The sequence below is a fragment of the Naegleria lovaniensis genome (genome assembly GCF_003324165.1).
Source record: "Naegleria lovaniensis strain ATCC 30569 chromosome Unknown tig040, whole genome shotgun sequence".
Lineage (NCBI taxonomy): Eukaryota > Heterolobosea > Eutetramitea > Acrasida > Naegleriidae > Naegleria > Naegleria lovaniensis.
This window is the reverse complement of record NW_025407862.1, coordinates 284,070-303,889: the sequence shown is the minus strand read 5'-3', so window position 1 is coordinate 303,889 and position 19,820 is coordinate 284,070. Positions and strand designations below refer to the sequence as shown.

The 19,820-nt window shown below is 37.4% G+C and overlaps 10 protein-coding genes across 10 annotated transcripts; 7 read left to right on the top strand and 3 right to left on the bottom strand.

Annotated features, from left to right (window-relative positions):
• Positions 1 to 41: 41 nt before the first annotated feature.
• Positions 42 to 3,407, bottom strand: C9374_010172 (uncharacterized protein; the record flags this gene model as incomplete). The annotated part of the gene is made up of 1 exon (XM_044685687.1): positions 42 to 3,407. One exon carries the CDS (start codon positions 3,405 to 3,407, stop codon positions 42 to 44), a length of 3,366 nt encoding a protein of 1,121 aa, XP_044544342.1.
• A 1,312-nt stretch (positions 3,408 to 4,719) lies between these two features.
• C9374_010171 (uncharacterized protein) lies at positions 4,720 to 6,555 on the top strand (the record flags this gene model as incomplete). Its single annotated transcript, XM_044685686.1, has 1 exon — positions 4,720 to 6,555. One exon carries the CDS (start codon positions 4,720 to 4,722, stop codon positions 6,553 to 6,555), a length of 1,836 nt encoding a protein of 611 aa, XP_044544341.1.
• A 299-nt stretch (positions 6,556 to 6,854) lies between these two features.
• Positions 6,855 to 7,962, top strand: C9374_010170 (uncharacterized protein; the record flags this gene model as incomplete). The annotated part of the gene is made up of 2 exons (XM_044685685.1): positions 6,855 to 7,487; positions 7,540 to 7,962. The coding sequence occupies 2 exons, from the start codon at positions 6,855 to 6,857 to the stop codon at positions 7,960 to 7,962; spliced, it is 1,056 nt and encodes a 351-aa protein (XP_044544340.1).
• A 441-nt stretch (positions 7,963 to 8,403) lies between these two features.
• Positions 8,404 to 9,981, top strand: C9374_010169 (uncharacterized protein; the record flags this gene model as incomplete). The annotated part of the gene is made up of 1 exon (XM_044685683.1): positions 8,404 to 9,981. The coding sequence occupies one exon, from the start codon at positions 8,404 to 8,406 to the stop codon at positions 9,979 to 9,981; it is 1,578 nt and encodes a 525-aa protein (XP_044544339.1).
• A 116-nt stretch (positions 9,982 to 10,097) lies between these two features.
• Positions 10,098 to 10,901, top strand: C9374_010168 (uncharacterized protein; the record flags this gene model as incomplete). The annotated part of the gene is made up of 1 exon (XM_044685682.1): positions 10,098 to 10,901. One exon carries the CDS (start codon positions 10,098 to 10,100, stop codon positions 10,899 to 10,901), a length of 804 nt encoding a protein of 267 aa, XP_044544338.1.
• Positions 10,902 to 11,203: 302 nt separating this feature from the next.
• C9374_010167 (uncharacterized protein) lies at positions 11,204 to 11,890 on the top strand (the record flags this gene model as incomplete). The annotated part of the gene is made up of 2 exons (XM_044685681.1): positions 11,204 to 11,475; positions 11,662 to 11,890. 2 exons carry the CDS (start codon positions 11,204 to 11,206, stop codon positions 11,888 to 11,890), a joined length of 501 nt encoding a protein of 166 aa, XP_044544337.1.
• A 149-nt stretch (positions 11,891 to 12,039) lies between these two features.
• On the top strand, positions 12,040 to 13,310 carry C9374_010166 (uncharacterized protein; the record flags this gene model as incomplete). The annotated part of the gene is made up of 2 exons (XM_044685680.1): positions 12,040 to 12,808; positions 12,925 to 13,310. The coding sequence occupies 2 exons, from the start codon at positions 12,040 to 12,042 to the stop codon at positions 13,308 to 13,310; spliced, it is 1,155 nt and encodes a 384-aa protein (XP_044544336.1).
• Positions 13,311 to 13,655: 345 nt separating this feature from the next.
• On the bottom strand, positions 13,656 to 15,110 carry C9374_010165 (uncharacterized protein; the record flags this gene model as incomplete). The annotated part of the gene is made up of 1 exon (XM_044685679.1): positions 13,656 to 15,110. One exon carries the CDS (start codon positions 15,108 to 15,110, stop codon positions 13,656 to 13,658), a length of 1,455 nt encoding a protein of 484 aa, XP_044544335.1.
• A 520-nt stretch (positions 15,111 to 15,630) lies between these two features.
• On the top strand, positions 15,631 to 16,997 carry C9374_010164 (uncharacterized protein; the record flags this gene model as incomplete). The annotated part of the gene is made up of 4 exons (XM_044685678.1): positions 15,631 to 15,707; positions 15,902 to 15,985; positions 16,230 to 16,307; positions 16,619 to 16,997. The coding sequence occupies 4 exons, from the start codon at positions 15,631 to 15,633 to the stop codon at positions 16,995 to 16,997; spliced, it is 618 nt and encodes a 205-aa protein (XP_044544334.1).
• Positions 16,998 to 17,224: 227 nt separating this feature from the next.
• On the bottom strand, positions 17,225 to 19,576 carry C9374_010163 (uncharacterized protein; the record flags this gene model as incomplete). The annotated part of the gene is made up of 1 exon (XM_044685677.1): positions 17,225 to 19,576. The coding sequence occupies one exon, from the start codon at positions 19,574 to 19,576 to the stop codon at positions 17,225 to 17,227; it is 2,352 nt and encodes a 783-aa protein (XP_044544333.1).
• Between the last annotated feature and the right edge of the window lie 244 nt (positions 19,577 to 19,820).

Here is a 19,820-nt window from a genome sequence, read left to right as displayed (position 1 = left end):
ACGGTTGTACAAAACGTTTATTTATTTGCAAGAACACTGCTCTACTTCTTTTTATTCTTGGGACCTGTAAACTCAAGTTGCAGCTCATTTTCCAAAGCTAATTGTCTTGGTGTTTGTTGTTTGTTGTCTTTCAGGTCTGGGTTAGCACCGTTTTGTAATAGGTATCTGCAAATCTTTTCGGCTGCCTTTTTGTCTTTCACTTTGCAGGCCAAATGTAGGGGTGTTTCACATTTCTCATTTATCACGTTCACAACGTCCTTGTTGAGTAGTGTCAAGAACAAATTAACAGTTTTGACATTTCCCTTACTAACAGCCAAATGAAGTGGAGAATTACCAGAAATGTCCTGTTCCTGCATCATATTGGCACATGCATTTGGATTGTGAAATGCAATTCTATTGACAAGAGCATCAAGACCTTGAAGAGCTGCTTGGTGTAGAATGTTTTGTTTCTTGTCATCTCTGGACATGGGTCCAAAGACAACACTAGGCTTCGAATTAATGATAATGTACTCTACAATGTCGAGATGGCCTTTGGTTGCAGCTCTCATGAGTGGTGTCTTTCCAATCTTATCTTTTGAATTCAACAAGACTCTATTCGATCCTTGTGTTGCTGTTCCTTGCATAATATCGTTAGATTCTCCCACTAAAAATTTTACAGTTTCCATTCTTCCCAATTCACATGCAATATGTAAAATTGTTGAACCGTCCGAGGTCTTGAAATTGTAATCTCCATCAAACATGTTACATAAAATTTGTGCTCCTTTAAAGCATTGGTGGGCACTCTCTAGATTACAACTTGCCTCATCGGCAATGGCTTTCGTTAACAACAAGTGGAGAGGAGCTTTTCCATACTTGTCTCTAATATTAACTCTTGCTTTGAGTTGACATAACACCAAGATAGAATCGATGGATCGATGAGAGCATGCCCAATGTAGTGGAGAAGATTCTAACTCGTCTTGTGCTTCAACGTCACAATTGTACTTGGTAGCAAGTAAATAAATCAGAGAAGATCTATTTTTCTTTGCTGCTTGATGCATCAAGTAACATTTTGGTCGTTCTTTGTCTCTCAAGTTTCGAATATCTGCCTCAGTGAATGTGGCAGGAGTTAATCCATCATCGCTCTGCGGATTTTCAACAGTTCTGTGATATTCAATGTATGCATTGAAAAATTCTTCAATCTTCTCAGCACAAGTGTGATCATCAAATTCTGAATTGTTCACAAAATTATCCAAAAGGTAGTAATAAACTTGGTTTGGTTTAAGCAAAGAAAAATCAGAAACAATGGAAAGTGGACATCTGCGTACAGATTCACTCTCATTAGTTGTACTTGGAAGTCGAATAGGAGACATGGTATTGTAGTCATCTTGGTCAATATCAAATATTGGGCTTAACACGCTCTTTGGAATATTTTCTGGAAGCGCCACATTCAAAGAAGGAGGAGATGCTGAATCATTCTGGCTCGGTGTTGGTTTTGCAGGTTCTTCAATGTCGCTCTCACGAGACAATAATTCGTCACCAATTTCATCTAATTCAAGAGCGATCTGTTCTGTTGTCTTTCTAAACTCTTCAGACTCTAAAGCTAAAAGCGGAATATTAGATCGAGGAAGTGACGATTTAGGTAGCTCATTCGTTATTGGAACATCCGTTAGATTTTCATCTGATGTAATATCACTAGATTTCACAGTTTGTGATGAACCTGTGTTACTCTTGGTATTTGTATTAATATTGGACACTGCCAATCTGTGAATTTTCACCAGCGTGTTCGCCTTGTCAGAACCATCCGAAGTGTTGCTACTACTTGAAAGAGAAAAATTGTTTTTCATAATTTCAGAAAGTGATTTCCTTTTTTCCTTTTTCTCATCAGTAAACGACTGAGACTTTGGTTTGTCACTGCTATCTCTACCTGCTCTTAACCAAGTGGCTAACTTTCCTGAAACACTGTATTTTCGTTTTTGTATGGGTTGTAACTCAATATGATCTTGACTTTGGTTGAAATGTTGAATTTGTGCTGTCACAATTCTTTCTTTTTGCAATAATTTCAAGTGTTCATCACTATTTACAGTTTTTGATCCCAATTCTGCTGTTCTTTGCTCGAACAATTGTCTCTTGTGAGCAACATCTAACAGAGCTGGATCATTAATATTGTCTACATTGGAAAGTTTTGACTTTCCATTATCTACTTTTGAAGATTCATGTTTTGAGCTTCTTCTTCTCCTAGGGGTAAGCATTGCAATTAGTCTCTTAATATTTCCTTTTGTTTTCTTACTTGTCGGTAATGGATCTACTTCTTCATTCATCTCATTGGTTGGAGGAGAAAAAGGTGACGCAGTTTGTTTCTTTTTTCTATTGTTCGTTAAACTCGGCGACGATTGAGTTTGAAGGACTAAGGTTGCTGCTGGAGGTGGCTCACTATGCATTGACGAGACAGAGAATCCAGAAGGACTCGTTACGCAATTTCTTTCATCATCTTGAAACAAGTAAGCGTTAGAAACTTTCAAAAGTGAAGAAGTAGGTGAAGTCATTCTTGTTTGATATGGATTTTGATTCATCACCGGAGAAGAAGGAGATGTATGATATGACGATTGCCCTGTTGATTTTGGAGAAGCACTCAATGTATTGACGGATAGAAAGGTTTCAAAAGTCATCATGGTTGGATCATCCGACGAGATTTGATGTTGACTATCATCACTCGAATGTGAGGCTGATGATGGTTTTGATAAATACGGCGAGGATGAAGAAGAGGCTGATGGAATGAAAACCGGGTTCTTGTAAGAACTGAAAGAGGGATCTGAACTTGAACGATCGGTGATGATGGCCGAAGAAGCAGTCAAATTATTGTTGTTGTGCTTCAAAACGGTATGACTATGAGAGGATGTATGAGGTGTTGTTGTTGTTTGCTTTGTAGTTGTTGGTGCGTTCATATTGGCTTGTTGATGTTCTCTTTTGAAGGCTTGTTTGAGTTTTGTCCACCGACTGCTCTTGGGTGCAGCATATGAAAGGGACGGAGAATGGGTAGCATTGTTTTCATGGAGAGCTTGGTCATGAGAAATTGGAGAGGAAAGGCACGTCGTGTTTGTTGTTGTTGTTGTTGCATGGTTGTTGTAATGGTTGCTGTTATTGGAGTTAGTAGAGTTACTTCTTGTGTTTCTATACTGTTGACGGTCCGTGATGAATAATAATTCAGAATTGTTGTTATTGTCGTTACTACTGCAATGGTCGTTGTTGGAATTCATGTTGATGGCACGATGCGGAGAGAGTTCATGGATGGAAGTGGTTGTTGTTGTTGTTTCATTGGAAAAGAGATTGGAATGATGAGAGGCTAATGGTTTGGATGATGATGAAGAAGAACTTGAGTTCAGGTGTGGTTGTTGCTGATGATTCATATGCATGGTGCTAGTGGTAGCCATCTCTGGTCAATTTATGCTTTGTTTTTAGATGTAGTTGACCGGAAAAGGATTGAATGCAACGATAATGGCAGAACAAAAGTGTTGCTGTCGTTGTTTTCAAACGTTGATTAGTCAATACAGCGCTACGATGAGAAGGTAAGGATGGAACAACAGTGAGAAGAGGTATTTGTCAGCAAGGATGACAAAAAGAAGAGCAGATGAGGGAGGCGTTGTTGTTTTTCGTTTGTCGTTGTTGTAACAGCAAAATCTTTCAAATTGGGGAGATAAGATGAACATTGGATTCAGAAGAATCATGAAAGTGTTGAGAAAGCATGACAGATGAAAAATTTATTCAAAGACGTCAAGAGAGGTAGGTGCACGATTTAAAAGGAATCAAAAACGAAATGCAGATACCGTGCAACATGATTTTGACAATTTGACCTATTTCGAAGTGCTTGATATCCTCCATCTACGATAGATGTTTTGGCTTCTTGTAGTGTTGTAAAGACACGTGTGGTTGCCAGGCAGGTTAAAAAATGCAACGAAGGAGTCGCAGAGAAAAAGAGGAATCGTTATTGTTGTCGTGTTTATGCTTTCCGTTCCGATGCTTTTTTGGTCTTTTGAGATCAACTTTGCGGATTGCTTTCTATGCGTTCATCTTCGGAATGATATTAATGATGGTATTGCAAGTACTGCTTCGGTTTTATGTCGGATATTTGGGAAAGTTAAATGGGGAAGAAGAAAACAATCGTGGAGGGTGGTCCGAACAAGCTCAGATTGGTTTGGAATTGGCATGGGAATATAGCAAGTTGTTTGGTTCTTCTACCTATAACGCCACTCTTTGGGTAGTTCGTTTTTTTAAGCTAATGGGAGATTTTGGCATGGAACTGGTTCGGAAGTGATGAAGCACCCACAAATTATTATTTTAACAAATTATGTTATTCATCACGCTACTAGAAGGAGTTCCTTTTCCAACACACTTTACACATACCGAAAAACAAAACACGTTGTCAAATTTTTGAGTTCGTTTGTTTGTCTAACCAAAATGGAAATTGTTGAAAGAATAGACAATCTATTTTCAAAGGAATTCAGTTTGTAAGGCATAATTTCGGTTGTGGAGTGGGATAGATCACAACAAATATATCCAATTACTGAAACAATAGAATGGTTATTCTCACGATAATTTCCCATTTAATGGCTAATCACACCGTGTTAAGACAAACTAACAAATCTGAGGATGACTTAGATTTCATCAATTATAATCCAGTTTAAATCAATGTATTTTGCATGACATGTTTTTGGCAACATTGAAAAAAAGACTCCACACAACGCTATGAAAGTCCAAGCAACACAACAAACATCAAAAAGCATTTCTCCCTACGTACTCATAGTGACTTTGTTCATCTTGGTAATTTTTATTGTGAACAATAATGTGTCCTTTCAGGTCTTTGGAGCAGGTTCGTCCTCAGAAAACTACTCTATGGACACAACTTCATACATTCCAACGACAGTCTACACCTCAACAGCTAGTGGAGGAGGGAACGGGGTGGTAGGAAAATCAAGTTACTCGACCTATTTTGCCTCTTCCAGCTCGTCTTACCCACCTACAACCACTGTACCACTGGCTGCTCCTCAACCAATATTACAATCTCAATACCTGACCATCAATCCTCAACCTCTACCTCAACCAATAGTTGGTGCAGGTGGAGCGACAGTTATTCCTCAAGCTTATCCATATGGTGGAACGGCTCCGTTGGTTCAATCTTATCCTCAACCAATTCCAATGGGAGGTCAGCCTTATCCTTATTATGCTCAGCCCTTACCTCAACCTGTGCCTCAACCCGTTCCAACTCAACCGATTATGGCACAGCCAGTCCCTCAACCGATTCCTCAACCAATGCCAGTTGCACAACCAGTTCCACAGCCCGTACCTATTGCTCCTCAACCTGTGCCTCAACCCTTGCCAGTGGCACAGCCAATTCCTCAACCTGTTCCTGTGGGTGGCGGAGCTGTCATTGTTGGTCAACCCGTTCCTCAACCTATTCCTCAACCCATTCCTCAGCCATTACCAGTTGCACAACCCATGCCTCAACCTGTTCCAATTTATGGTGGTTATGGAGGATATGGTGGATATGCTGCACAACCTCTTGTACCTGTTTATGGTGGAGGTGGAGTTGTTTACGGAGGTGGAGGAGGTGTTGTGCCTTTCACCATTGATGGTGCAGCCACTGTGATCACGTATGCTCAACCACTTCCACAACCAATTCCACAACCTGTGCCAGGTGCTGCTGTTATTGGACAACCTGTCGTATTGGTTGAAGACACACCTCCATGTAAAGCTAAAGGAACATGTTCTGACTCTTCCCCCATTGGAAATGTGGTTGTACCGCAATCAGCCTCGCAACCAGTAACTGTACCTGTTCCAAGCGTTGATATTTATGCACCAACCAAAGCTGTCGTTGATGTGTACGCTCCAATTCACTCCAAGTGCATTACACAGCTCAAATCTTTAACAACTCTAGCCATCAGTGGATCCTCTACTGTATGCACATCTGTAATGAATTGCATGCTTAATTATACCATCAATTACATTCAGTATGGATTGAATGCTCTAAGCGCATCCAGTGCTTCAAGCATTATTCAACTTTCTCTCAATCCCAAAGACGAAGTTAATACCTTATGGTCCACTTTGGAGAATCTTGCTGGAAAGTTAGCAGATGATGGATACGGACCTGCAGTTGCCTCTACCACCACTGCTGCATGTACAACTGATTTATCACCAGTATTTTCCAGAGTGACAAAAGGAACCACCAAGTCGGGTGTTGTTTTTGTCAACTCCTGCTGGGCGCGGCAAGCCAAAGCTCCATTACCATACGTACCTACACAGCTGAAACCTGGTGCTGTTTCACAAGGAGATCGATTCAAATTCCCAGACGATGTTGTGAACCCAAATAATGTGATCGCCAACTATTACGTTTTGAGCGCTTTGCGAGTTGTCAACTTTTCTCTCTACTACTTTAAGCAATGCATGGGTGAACCAATGCTTGCTGCATTTACCACTGCATCCACAACATTGACTGAAGTTTCCAATTTGATTTCAACAGGAAACATCGACAGTGCAATCACTGCCTTAACACAATTACAAACCATTTTGAGAAACCTTCAATAAATTTTCGACTGTTACTGAGACACTTTCTTTAAGATGTTTTTTTTCTTTTCCAAATATCCTGTTCTGATTGCAAGATATTCCGGCAAATGCTCATCCGTTGGCAAAAGAATGGCGCTACTTTTGGTGGTGAGAAATTGCGCGTACATTTTTGTCAATAGCGAGAGACAACACAAAAAATACCACCACACCGTTCGAAACTGACAGACCCACAACCACCTCCTTTCAACACCGAGTTAGTGCATCGTTTGAAAGAAGAAATCTTTTATCGGGTGATGAGTGCTCCCTATTCAACCTTTGTTATGAAACGACGACACGCCGGCATTTCAAAGAGTAGCCACTATCCCATCATGATCGGTCGTAGTAGTTTGGACTCGGCTACGGGACGTGTTTCATTAGACGCGTTGGCATCCACGACCATCACCAATAGAAGTTTGGTACTACTAGGCTCAAACAATTCCTCGCCGTTTATATCCACACCACAAAACATGATGTTACATGATCACCATTCACCAATTCCCGAATCTGTCCAGTTACCGACAATTGTTGCTTCATCTAGTTATGATTCCGATATGGAATCTCTTTCATCGGAAGCATCCGTGTCGAGTGTTGGAGAGTTATTTAATGAAGATGACCAAGAGAGTTTGAATACAATAAGAGTATCAACAGATCAAACACGTATTACTACATTATCTCCACTGCAAAATTGTTTTAATCTTGTGGCAACGAATCTTATTGAAACTGATTCTGTTGGGTATCCTGGAACATTGTCGTTGAGCGTTCAGGAAGATGGCGAATATTTGCATTCATTTTATAGAGATAGCTTTTGTAGACCTTTCAAAATTAGAGTTAGAATTAGTGAGTTGAGTGAGAAACTTCCAAAAGGAATTTATACTGACCTGGTTGATTCCATGACACTGTTGACCATTGTAAAGGTTTGTCATGTTTTAATATTTGTGTCATTTGTTGTTCATAATCATGTAACAGCCGTATAGTGTATTCAGTACAAATGTAATAGTTAGAGAAGGAACCAAAAATCAATTTATTGGAACGATTTCAAAGGATTTTCTGGTTTCCAAATTTAAAGTGAAATCCAGCAACAATAAGGTAATATTTAGAATTCTTCATGAAAAGACAAAGAGCGAAACACTTCACTTTTATTCGATTCATGATGTGGCAAAGAAAGAACAAATTGGAAAAATTATTTCCAAGAAAGGTGTTGAATTTTTTCTCGATGCTCCAACTCGCTTAATTCCAGAAGAGAAAGCATTGTTGATTAGCGCTTTGATTTTCATTGTTTTTACCTTGCATGAAGACAAAAAATCAAAAGAATTTTTTCAAAAGAATGCGAAGGAAAAAGCAAATGCATGGGCACAAACTGAGAAACCAAATGATGCCAATAACTTATGACAATTTAAAGTTACCAAAACAATAATTACAGGTTGTAGTATACTATTTTAATTCTTACTTTATTAGCAACGTAATTCCCCCATAGCTCAGTCGGTAGAGCGTCAGACTGTTAATCTGCAGGTCAGTGGTTCGAGCCCACTTGGGGGAGTAACATTTTTTAATTTTCACGTGCAGCCCAAAAGTGAGGTGGTCTACTAGATGTCTCAAGGAAAGGCAAATTTGTACCGTGGTTAAGCGTGAAGACATTTTCAAAGCGCTCAAACAACGTTAGCTAGGTAACTCGCGAAGTATTTTTTCCATTCTTTAGAGGAATTAGTTGCGTGCTGGAAACTTCTTTTGTCAACCAAGCGTGGAACCAATCAAAATAATGGACGCTTGGCTATGCGTCACCATCAGACACACCCTTTTTATGTCTGGTTCATTTAAAAAAAACAATCAAAGATGTCACACTCTAAAGTTGTTTGTTTTGTGGTGATTGTGGCATCACTTGTTGTGAGTTGCATGCTTCAACAAGTGATCCATGCTTCACACAGCAAAAGCAAGGATTCTACCTCATCCTCTGCAGCTCTCCCAAGTATTCCTTTTGTGTTCACATCCAATATCAAAGTATTGCATGTGGACCCAAAACAAAACCAACATGCTACAGAAACTCAAGGTACCTTCATCTACGACACTCTCAAGACTCGAACCAGATACGATTTTGAATGGAATGGACGTAAAAGAGCTTCCATCAAATTCTTTACCACCAAAACCTCGATTCAGTATGATTTGATATTCAAAAGCGATAATTCTTCATTGGAGAGTTGCACCATGAAACCACATGCAGACCATCCCTTCTATCCTCTCGTTCCATATCCCATTGCTAAATTCATTGGAAAGGATCGAATTGGTGAAGAAGGAAAAAGAACCTATCTCTATGGTATTCGAAGTGGTTTAAAGAATGGTAATATGGATTATTGGATTTCCAATTCAACTTCTCAAATCAATGATCAAAAGACCTTGTACATGTTGGATCGTTTCATGTTCACTTCTACCATGCATGCATCATTGAATGCCAAATGGGAATTTTCAAATGTCAAACCTCTGATTGAAACCAAAGACTCTTGGTTTGAAGTTTGGAAAATGTATCCAAATGGATGTCCTCCACCTCCAATGCTTGCCTCACCTCCTACTGTGAGTATTAAAGGTTTTGTCAAGAATGCTCTCGAACCTTCCAAAGTCATTTCCAACATTCAAGTCAAGATGAGATATCCAGTACATGATTACAAAGATGTCGATCAAGATGATCCATGGGTAGAATTGACCGTTCCAACCAATGCCATTGGATTATTCTCATTCGATAACATTCCTCGTGGTAAAACTGTCTTTTTAGAAATCAATCATCCCAACTATGGTGCGAGAGCCATCAAAAAAACCTTAACAGCCAATTGGGATATTCTTCCAAATACTTTTGCAGATTTTCATTTAATACCCACAGATCCTTCTTCGAAAAAGACCAATCCCTATGATATGGGTCCATTTCGAGTCGTCTTGTCATGGAATGAGAAACCTCTCGATTTGGATGCCTTCATTCATTATCAATCGTTGGACAAGAATAAGGGAACTTTTGGATATTCATGGAAGAGTTATTATGGAAGCTTTTTCAGTGCCAAGTTATCCAATGATGTGACCAATGGCTTTGGTCCTGAAGTCATGACTTATCAACCCTTAATGTTTAAAGAAGATACAGTCATGACGTTTTATGTCAAGAAATCGAGAGGTGGACTTGCTCCTTTATCCTCTTCGTCCTCATATGAGGAATCAGTGTCCACTTCACCATTTTATGGAAGTTTTGCTGAATCAGGTGCTACTGTATCAGTGTATAATGAGAAATCTCTCATTGCTCAATTCAAAATTTCACCAAATGATGCAGCTGCTCAAAAACAAGAGAATGGATATTGGATGGTCTATACGCATACTGGAACGAGTTCTTTGAAAGAAATTAATAAGGTAGTTCCAAACATTACTCCTTATCTTTAAGAGATGCAATTTTAATGATGGTCCGAAACGTGTGTATGTGTGTGAAATGAGAAATAATATCTAAATAACACATTCTCACACCTTCTGCTAAGCGTTCATGTTGTTACCAAAAAAAAATGTCGTTACAAACTCTGAAACGACGAGTTTCTTCATTGGAATATAGATATGTCTTTCTTCATGGATTTGCATCGGGACCAAGCACTCGGAAAGGCCAACATTTAAAAGAATTCTTTGCCAAACAATCCATTCCATTATTTATTCCTGATTTGAACATTCCCAGCTTTGAAGAGTTACAGGTATCACTCATTCTAAAATTCTTGGAAAATAATTTAAATATTGAAGAAAAAAAGGATGACACAAAGGATATTAAGAGTATTAAATGGAGAATAATTGCAAGTTCTTTGGGTGGATTTATTGCTACGAGATTTGCAGAATTGTATCCGGAACGAGTGGATTCTTTATTATTGCTAGCTCCAGCGTTTGATCTTCCAGAGCGATGGAAAAATCGATTAAATTTGGAAGAGTGGAAATCGAATGGAGCTCTCTCAGTCTATAACTACAAATCGAAATGTATGAACGCAGTCAAGTATATCTTTTATCAAGATTTGAAAGAGAATCATCCATCCTATCCAATTCCAACCAAGTTATTGATGGACTTGGTCAATAATAACAAGGATCAAAGTTTGAAAGAAACATGTCATTCTGATTCATCAACAACCATCACCATTGTTCATGGCAAACAAGATTCTAGTGTGCCCTTAGATACTACCGAAGAATTTATTAGAAAATGCAATGAGGCAGTGCCTGCAAGTGGTGATACGATCGATGTGCACATCGTAGAGGATGGTCACGAATTAACAGAACCTTCCACGTTGAGTCTTTTTGAGAAAATTATTTCTGAAAAGTGGTTATTGCGATGAAAGGAGAAATTTCTCGATATTCAAATGCATTGGAATTAAGGGAACATTAAATTCGTACCTTCACCCTCAACGATTTTGAGAATTACTTCCAAGAGCACTAGTTTCCCCATACTGAACTTACTAGGTGACATGGTTTATCCAATTCGTCATTCCGTGACATCCCCTTCCATACACTTTCCAACCACGTCAGAAACGTTTAAATGTTTCATTCCGTTATACTAGAAACTTTCAGCCTCTGCTGGGCCTAAAACCCAACTTCTTTAAAATCGTTATTGAAGCATTCGATGACTCACTCACAAAAAATGTCTAAAAATCCATTCTATAACGATAATGATGTTCCTATTTCCAACAAGGATGATGATGAAATTTTAAAATTATTTGGTCCAAAGCAAATGTTTCAACAACAACCTCAACAACAACAACAGCATGATGATCACTTGTTGTTATGGAAATTCTCGGACGGTTCTTCGAACACCTTTTATGTTCGTCGTCAGCAAGAAAATAGCAACAACCATTATGTATTGATCTATGATCCAATTAGTCCAATTTTCAGTTCTTCTGGATCCTATTCTGGGTATGTGTGTTGGTTGCGTTAGTTATATGGAAATTGTACAATTCTCATTTCACACAATGATATGGAACGCTGGACAACTGCATGAATTTGGTTTCATTTATCATGATTTTAATATTTTGAACACGACATGCACAAATGATTTCATACTATAATGATTCAACAACACACAACAATACATGTATACAGAGGAAAACCTTTTCAAAAAGAACTTTCTGCCAAAGAATTCAAAGAATTGGATGATGCCTTTGAAATGATGAAAAATTCGACTCAATATCACTGTCCTCATCGAGAAATGGGTACTGGAGTGTTTACGAAAGGTTCCACTACATTCATTATGAGTATGGGAAGTTTTAGTAGTTTTGAACAATTAATTAGAAAGTACAATGTTGATACTCCACATCATATTTCCATGTAAACAAGATTTGAAATTGTACAAACTATGGTAAGCTGGCAACATAAACGAAATGGAAAGTGTGTTCGTGTGTGAAACATTGTAAAAAACTTGTGTGAACTGAGATTATCCAATCTTTTGATTTCTGTCACCTGCCAAATCACAAAAAAAAAATGTCCTTCCACAACAAACCTCCTCTTGTTTTATCCGAAGCCTTCAGCAGTCCTCTTCGGAAGGTAACCTTCTCAGCAGAACCTTCTCGATCTTCCATTGATTCTTCTTCCTCTCGAAATGGTGTAAATTCTCAACATTCAAACTCGGCTGCTGCCACTCCCTATTTTGACGCCTCTCTTTTTAAAGAAGAACATTATTCACAACAACAACAACACTATCATCACTCACACGCACGAATTGAAACATTTAAAAAATATTGGAAAAAGTTTTCGAGTAGTACTTTTGGAAATCGTCGATTGAAAATGTACATTTATTCATGTCTCAAATTTTTGACCATTACCTATGTGCAAGCAAATGATTTATTTGGAAAAAGTGATACGTTGGTGTTGACAGAAGGAGAGCAACAGTTACAACTTGTATTTAAAATTGTGTCTTATACATTTATGGCAATATTAATGTTGCTATTTACGGAAAGATACATTCGAGAATTGACAGCTGTCGCTCGCAAGAAACCTCTCACGATTTGGATCAATTGGATGGAATCAATCGTGTATTTAATGTTCTTTATTTATTCTATTGCGACTTCTGTGATTCATGTGGTCTATATTGTAAGAGAATACGATACAGAAGTGGAAGAGAGAATTTTACATCCAGAAATATTTGCGAAAAAATCATTTACATTGGAAGAACATTTGGCTGTGGAAATTTTAGAAGTTTTTGTGCATATTTATATTATTGTGGATAAGGGAACTCACTTTATTCATGCAAGTAAGTTTTTTTTACAATTTTGTTAATATTTTGTGAACAAGTGTCACACATGTTGTTGAAATTAATGTTGAAAATATTCACACAAAAAATCGATTGACACTCTCTTGTCACAAAAGGCCATAGTGTTTCTTATTATTTAGCCAAGGCCCAACACATTCCCAAGCATCATCATCCTGGGCATCATCCAAATGATTACTTTTATGTCAATGACGCCTCCAAACATAATCCAAATCATGCCTTACAAGATCCGAATATTCTCATGCTGGATGAATCAGATGCCATTGGTTCTTTCGAAGATAAGGATAAAGAACATGCTCAACACGATGAAGAAAGTGACGATGACTATGATGATTTTATTGGAAAGACTTATCAAGCAGCACGTGGCAAGACACGAAGAAGAAATACGACTCTTGGAGCAGTTTACACACAACCAACATCACTGTTCGTCACGAATCATGACGATGGAAAGAAGGTACCTCTACAAGCATTCGATCAACTTTAATCACCATGACATTTTAGCAGTCATGTATTTGTAGTTCAACAGTCCTATCTCATTATTTGTCACAAGTAACGTTCCGTGGCTCTATCATGGTAATTTATTAATTTCACTTTCAAATGGAATGTATTGCATTCATAAACTTTAATAAATGAATTCATATACCTACGACCAGAATTCTCATCCAGTGGTGGCAAAATCAAAATACTTGACTGTAGAGGCCTGTTAAAAGTTGTTGAAAGTAATATCTTCAACCGCAACGTTCTCACAACACCGTGTTTTAGAAATGTGCTACTGAGATTAAGCCTTAGCTCATGATAACTGAAACGACCGTATACATTCGGTTTATCATTAATGTTGAGAAGTGACGGTAATATCAGAAAGTATTGGAGTGTTGAAACAACTAATGGGTAGAATGTGCTCTTCTGTAAATTTAAAGGTATACTGGTGATAGGGCACATCTCTCATCCCATTATGACATTTGAGAGACTTGTCTTCAAAATTGGATCGAAAGAGGAGCAAGACAGAGAACAAATCTCGATTGGTGACACTATTTGCATGATATCCAAAAAGAGTCACACAAAATTCCAGGTCAATATTGGATGAAATTTGAGAATTAGATTCTGGTTTTTGTGGTCTCACTCGAACGTTCTTTTTTCGTTCACACAATACAAAACCTTCCTGGTCCAATCGTTTCTTTGTTCTTAGAATTCCAGTAGAATCAATCTCACTCTTTTTGTAATGTACTGGAAATACTTGCTTTGCAGTACAAGAGAATAAATCTATAACAATCCATAATAAATAGGATTGATAGTGTTCAAAGGTATCCAATTTTTCACCTGGGTGTTTTCTCAGTAAGAATAAATATTTTCCATCTGAAAGTGTTGTACAATCGAGGACTAAATGAAACTTGGTAAAGTACTTGTAAAAGTTTTGTATGTGAAATTTCTTCAGTTTGCATGATTCTACTTGACCATCCACTCCTACCACTGGAACCATCTCTCTCAGTACGAATGGGTTTTTTCTATAATTTTTACCATGCACGCTTGCAACTAGAACGAATTTTGATTCATTCATGGTCATAATTTTTGAATAGTCAAAGGAAAGGGTGCGAGCAGGATCTAAATTCAGGTTCTTGGGTTTTTCTGATTGAATCACTTTTGGAATGAAGAATGTCAAAAGACAACTAGACACAACTTTGGGGACAATGAAACCTTCAAAGCACGATTTCTGAACTCCCAAATATTTCTCTGATGTTATCGAGCAGCATTCTGTCTGAAAATACGGAGATGGTGAAGGATAATACCTGTTTCCTTCACCTATTTCATTATTTTCATTGACAATATCAATGAACACTTTGGATTGTAACAAGTTGTTCTCATCCAATGTAATGGTTACATTCGCACTACATTCTGAAAATAAGCACAGGAATGATTTTTCAAGTTTCGAGTTCACACATTGGCGAGTTTCGAAAATATTCACGACATCCATATCTCGCCTGTGTCTATTCGATTGAATAACATTTGATTTCTCATTTCCAGACTGAATTTCAATCACCTGCTGAGTATCAAAATATTGCAATACATTCTCATCGTGTCTATTCGATCCCAACTTTAAAATTAAAAACTTGTAGTCGTTCTCCGTATAACTTTCAAACATTCCAATCGAATGATGTTCCGTAGCTAATACCAACATGTGAGATATCATGGATTTGGCTGTACCACGTCCTGAATCACCCAAACGATTCGAAAATGAAAACCTTGTTCCATTCTCATATTGATTTCCAACACTCGTTTGATGAATCATTGCCAAAGGCAACAAACTGTAACGATTATTCCAAAAAAACCGACAACAAGGACATTCAAAATGATCCAATTGTCCATACCATTGTTCGGGATACAATTCATCATGTTCCCGAAACGTTTCTAGTGTACCCGAAAGAGAATTGTGTTTATGATCAAGACCATCTTGAGAATATTGAGGCATGGTTCATGCAGCAGGTTCAAGAATTGAAAATATTTTTTTTTTCTTGAATGGATTCATTCAATGTTTCACACATTCGCTTGTTTTCAATTGGTCTTTCATACGCGATAAGGCAACCTTTCGATTGGAAATTGAACAATCATCAAAAGGAAAGATTCATAAGAACAGTTTAGGATCTGTTAAATATTCTATGAATGATCGTTTCATATTGGATAAACTAAAATCATTGCTCCCTTACTTGGACAGAGGCATTGATTTGTCTCATCAAGGCAAGAAAAGAATTGAACCGCAAGAAGTCGTTCAACTGTCAAGTGTCAAATAAATTTTTTTTTATTCAAAATAAATGCCTCCAGCAACAGGAAAGAAGGAGAAGAATACAGGCACCCAGCCAGAAGAGCTGAAAATTGTGGTGTTTGGAAGGTAAGCTTTTTTACAATCATCATCATCATTGATTCATTGATCATATAACTTGTACCATCAACAACAACAACAACAACAACAACAACAACATACGTGATGATGATAATGATCCTATGAATAAATTTCATCATCAACCACATCCGCACATACACACATTAATTTCACATTTTAATGAATAACAACAAATTTCACAGTGGAGGTGTTGGTAAAAGTGCTCTCATTGTACAATTGATTCAAAATGTATTTGTGGAACAATATGATCCTACTTTGGAAGATTCGTACGTAAATGAATGAGATTCAATGATTCAATGATTGTCATCCTCATCATTGTTAAATATTTATCATCATCACGGAAAATTATTTTTTAAATGATTGAAATTTACACAATATTTCGAATCCTCCACAATGATCATTGGTATCCTAACAATGACGACATGATTAAATTTTGAAACAAAATCTCGACCATGATGATGATGATGGTTTGATTTGCATTTTCATGAATTTATTCTTGTTGTGAGATAGATACCGGAAAGATACACACATTGATAAGAAACCTGTCATTCTGGATATTCTCGATACGGCTGGACAAGAAGAGTTTTGGTAAGGATTATAGTTCCAAGTTCTAATGTTATTGACGTTTCATACTTTCATTGCGTGTGATATGGAATCAATGTACATGTGTGTGAAATGATTACAATGATGATGGTGTGACTTGGTTTTCGTTAAAATGATCACATGTGTATATGGAATAACGAACTTGTAATGATTATTTATATCCTTTCGATGATGATCATTGAATTCACAACAATTTCTTGTTTCATCATCAAATTCACGCAACAACAACAACAACAATATTCATCATCAAAAATTCACAACAATTAATTTTCACACTTTGACAACATTCAAAACAGTACACTTCGTGATCAATATATTCGTCAAGGTGAAGGATTTGTCATTGTCTACAGTGTGACCAATCGAAACTCATTCGAAGAAGTTTATGCATTTCTCGAACAAATTGCACAAGCCAAAGAATTGGACTCTGCAGAAGAATATAAGAATTTAGCAAATGAAACTGCAGTAGTTTTGGTTGGAAACAAATCAGATCTCAAGAATGAACGTGTCGTGTCAAGCGATGAAGGAAGAGAAGTTGCTAAAAAGTTTGGATCGATTGCTTTTTATGAAACATCAGCAAAGACTAGAACCAATGTTGAAGAAAGTTTTATGGATTGTGCTCAACAGATTATGAATAAGGTGAAAAAGAAGAAGAAGGGAAATTGTCAAGTAATGTAAAAATGTTGATGACGGATTTTTCGAATGAGATCGAGTATATTTTTACAATATTCCGTTTATGGTAATTGCATTGAGATTGCCTTTCCAGAGCTATTTGACACAACAATAATTACATTCCACTTTATCTATGTATCATAAAATTCCAATTTAATTTCCAGAATTGTTGTAACATTTTATTTGGCATTACGTTTGTGGGCTAGCCTGTTCCCATTACACAACATAATGAATTAAGAAAATATTTCTTGAAATTCAGTAAATGTTTTGGGAAAAGGACATGTAGAGGAGCTTTCTTGAGCCTCCACAGAATTTTTCATGAAACGGTTGCAATAATCTAAACAATTTCTAACCATGTGATATCCATTTTCGAGATCTGCATACTTGTTAGTTTTCATTTTAACCAATTCCTCTTGCAAGTGACTGTCAAAAAGTGTCACTTCCTTCTTGAATAACACGGATGAAAATTTAGAAACCACTCCTCCCATATTTCCTAGCATGACATAAATGAGTTTACATCTACTCTTTGAAACAGGAATGATGGAGGCGTATGTAATAGTGGCACTTGCAATAGTCTTCTTGCCTCTCTCGTCAATATTTGGAAATTGAGGATTTGAGTAAATAGATTTCGATAAAAAGTGATATCTATACTTCTTATGATCAAAGATGGCACAATTCGAGGCATACACCCCGCGTCTCTTAAACATTTTCCCAAAATTAAGGTTGTAATGAGTAATAAGAGATGGGTAGTGGCGTTTGTCGTCACACTTTGTCCATCCAAGAATGGAATTGTCATTCGTTTCTACCTTAGGGAGCAGTTTGCTTTGCAAATCAATGTCACACAATGCGCTCACAATAACCTCTGCTGGAAAATCTAAATAGCCTAATCGTTTCTGAACTCCAAATTTTCCTAGTTTTAAGGAGTCTTCATCAATAAAATTCTCACCATTGGAAAAGTAAACACCTACTAGGGGAGAGTTTTGAGAGTATTTCTTGTTGTAAGAATCTCTCTTCTTTCGCGAGCTATAAATCTTGAGACGTTTGCTACTTTGTCCATAATTATCATAAATTAAATCAAAGAGTATAGAATCGGCAAATAAGCGTTCACATCTTTCAAAGTCTGAGGGTTCTAAACGAATTCTCTTAAAGTCGTCTTTCGTAAATCTCATTTTCTTTAGTTCTTCAATGTCTTCAGTTTTGGCACATTCTAAGGCATCTTGTGGATATTGCTTGAGAAAGTTAAGCCAATTTGTGCTCCTTACAAATCGTGGAAAGACGTCATCTTTAAGTAATAGCAACAGTTGAACCTCTATTTGATCAAAAAACACAATCACGTCTTTAAACTCTTGTTCATACTGTTGTAGTTGTTGTTCATTTTGAAGAGTCACTGCTTTTAAGGCATTGCTTGTCTTGACGCTGAAACTTCCAATAAGATCAATGTTGAAAATGGAGGAATCCTGATCGTTGTTCTCATGTTCTGAACTCTTTTTTTCTGTTTCAGCTGAATTCTTCTTCTTTGGTGATGTCACTAACTTTGGGAGAATCTTTTTAAAAGACGACACTTTTTTTCTGGTTGGTGAGTTTTCATCTGTTGGCGATGTGGGTGTGCTTGCCAAATCTTCATTGGTGACTGTTGTTGTGCAAGAGTCAGAGGAACGAAGCATTGAGGACGAATCATTACTGTCGTATTCGCTTGGAGGCATGAGTGACGACGTGTCGTTGCTGGATGGGTTTTCAGAGACATTTGAAAATCGACGATCTTGAGTGGTTGACAATTGCTGTTGCATTTGTTCTAGTTTTTGTATTGTGTTCTTCCTTGTTTCACTATCAATGTTAATCTGTTTTTCCGACGCTTCGTTGATAAAGGTCGCCACTATTCGAGAAATGTCAACCAATATTGACTCTTTTAAGGCTTTACAATTTCTATTGCGCTGTAAGTGAGTAGGAAGATCTGTCTTTTCAATGACAATTTGAGGATTCTGCCAAGTGTGATGAGCATTCATGTGCCCAACATTGAGTGCTGAAACAGTCATACTTGAAATCATGGTGGTATGAGGGAATATTAAATCGCTTTGGCAATGATGATTAGCACTTCCAGATGTGATGTGTTGCTGGTTACTAGCCAGTAATTGATGAACATTTCCAATTAATTGAGTCAATTTAAACTTTCCGTTCATGCTATTGCTGCTGGAACCAGATGTGGTAGGACAGTTGCTTACAGGGCTGCTTGACTGCATCACTTCTTCCAACTCCATGGCTTTTCTAATTGTAAATTTGACGTCCATTTTGAATTGTCGAATGGTCTGTAAGGCTTCCCAATTTTCCAGTACCAAGTTCTCTTCGCAAAAATCCCTAAATATTAAGGATCCTTTTGGATGATCAATAATAATATCAAAAACAGGAGTAAATAATGTTGGAGAGGACATATTACGGGCATGAGCTTTGAGCTTTCTGTTTTCAAAAATCGGATGATGAAACGAAGATTGCTCTGAACTGGACCTGTTGTCCTCCCCTATATTATTATCATCATCACTGGAATGATTGAAGTTATGGTTCGGGATTTGAATAGAAATTTCATTGATCATCTTGTATTAATGTTCTAACAGTAATTATGTACGTCCGTAGAACGTAGTATGATAATAGGAGAGTTGATTTAAATTATTTCCTACTGCAATGAAGAGCGGGAGATGATCGAGAGTTGGTTCCTCTCCACTACGAGAAACCTTTATGGACCACCATGCGTAGGAAAAGAACAAATCAATTCTTATATCTCTTTTTAAAAAGAAGCTAAATCATGCTTGATCCAATAATGGTAGTGTCATCTCTGCT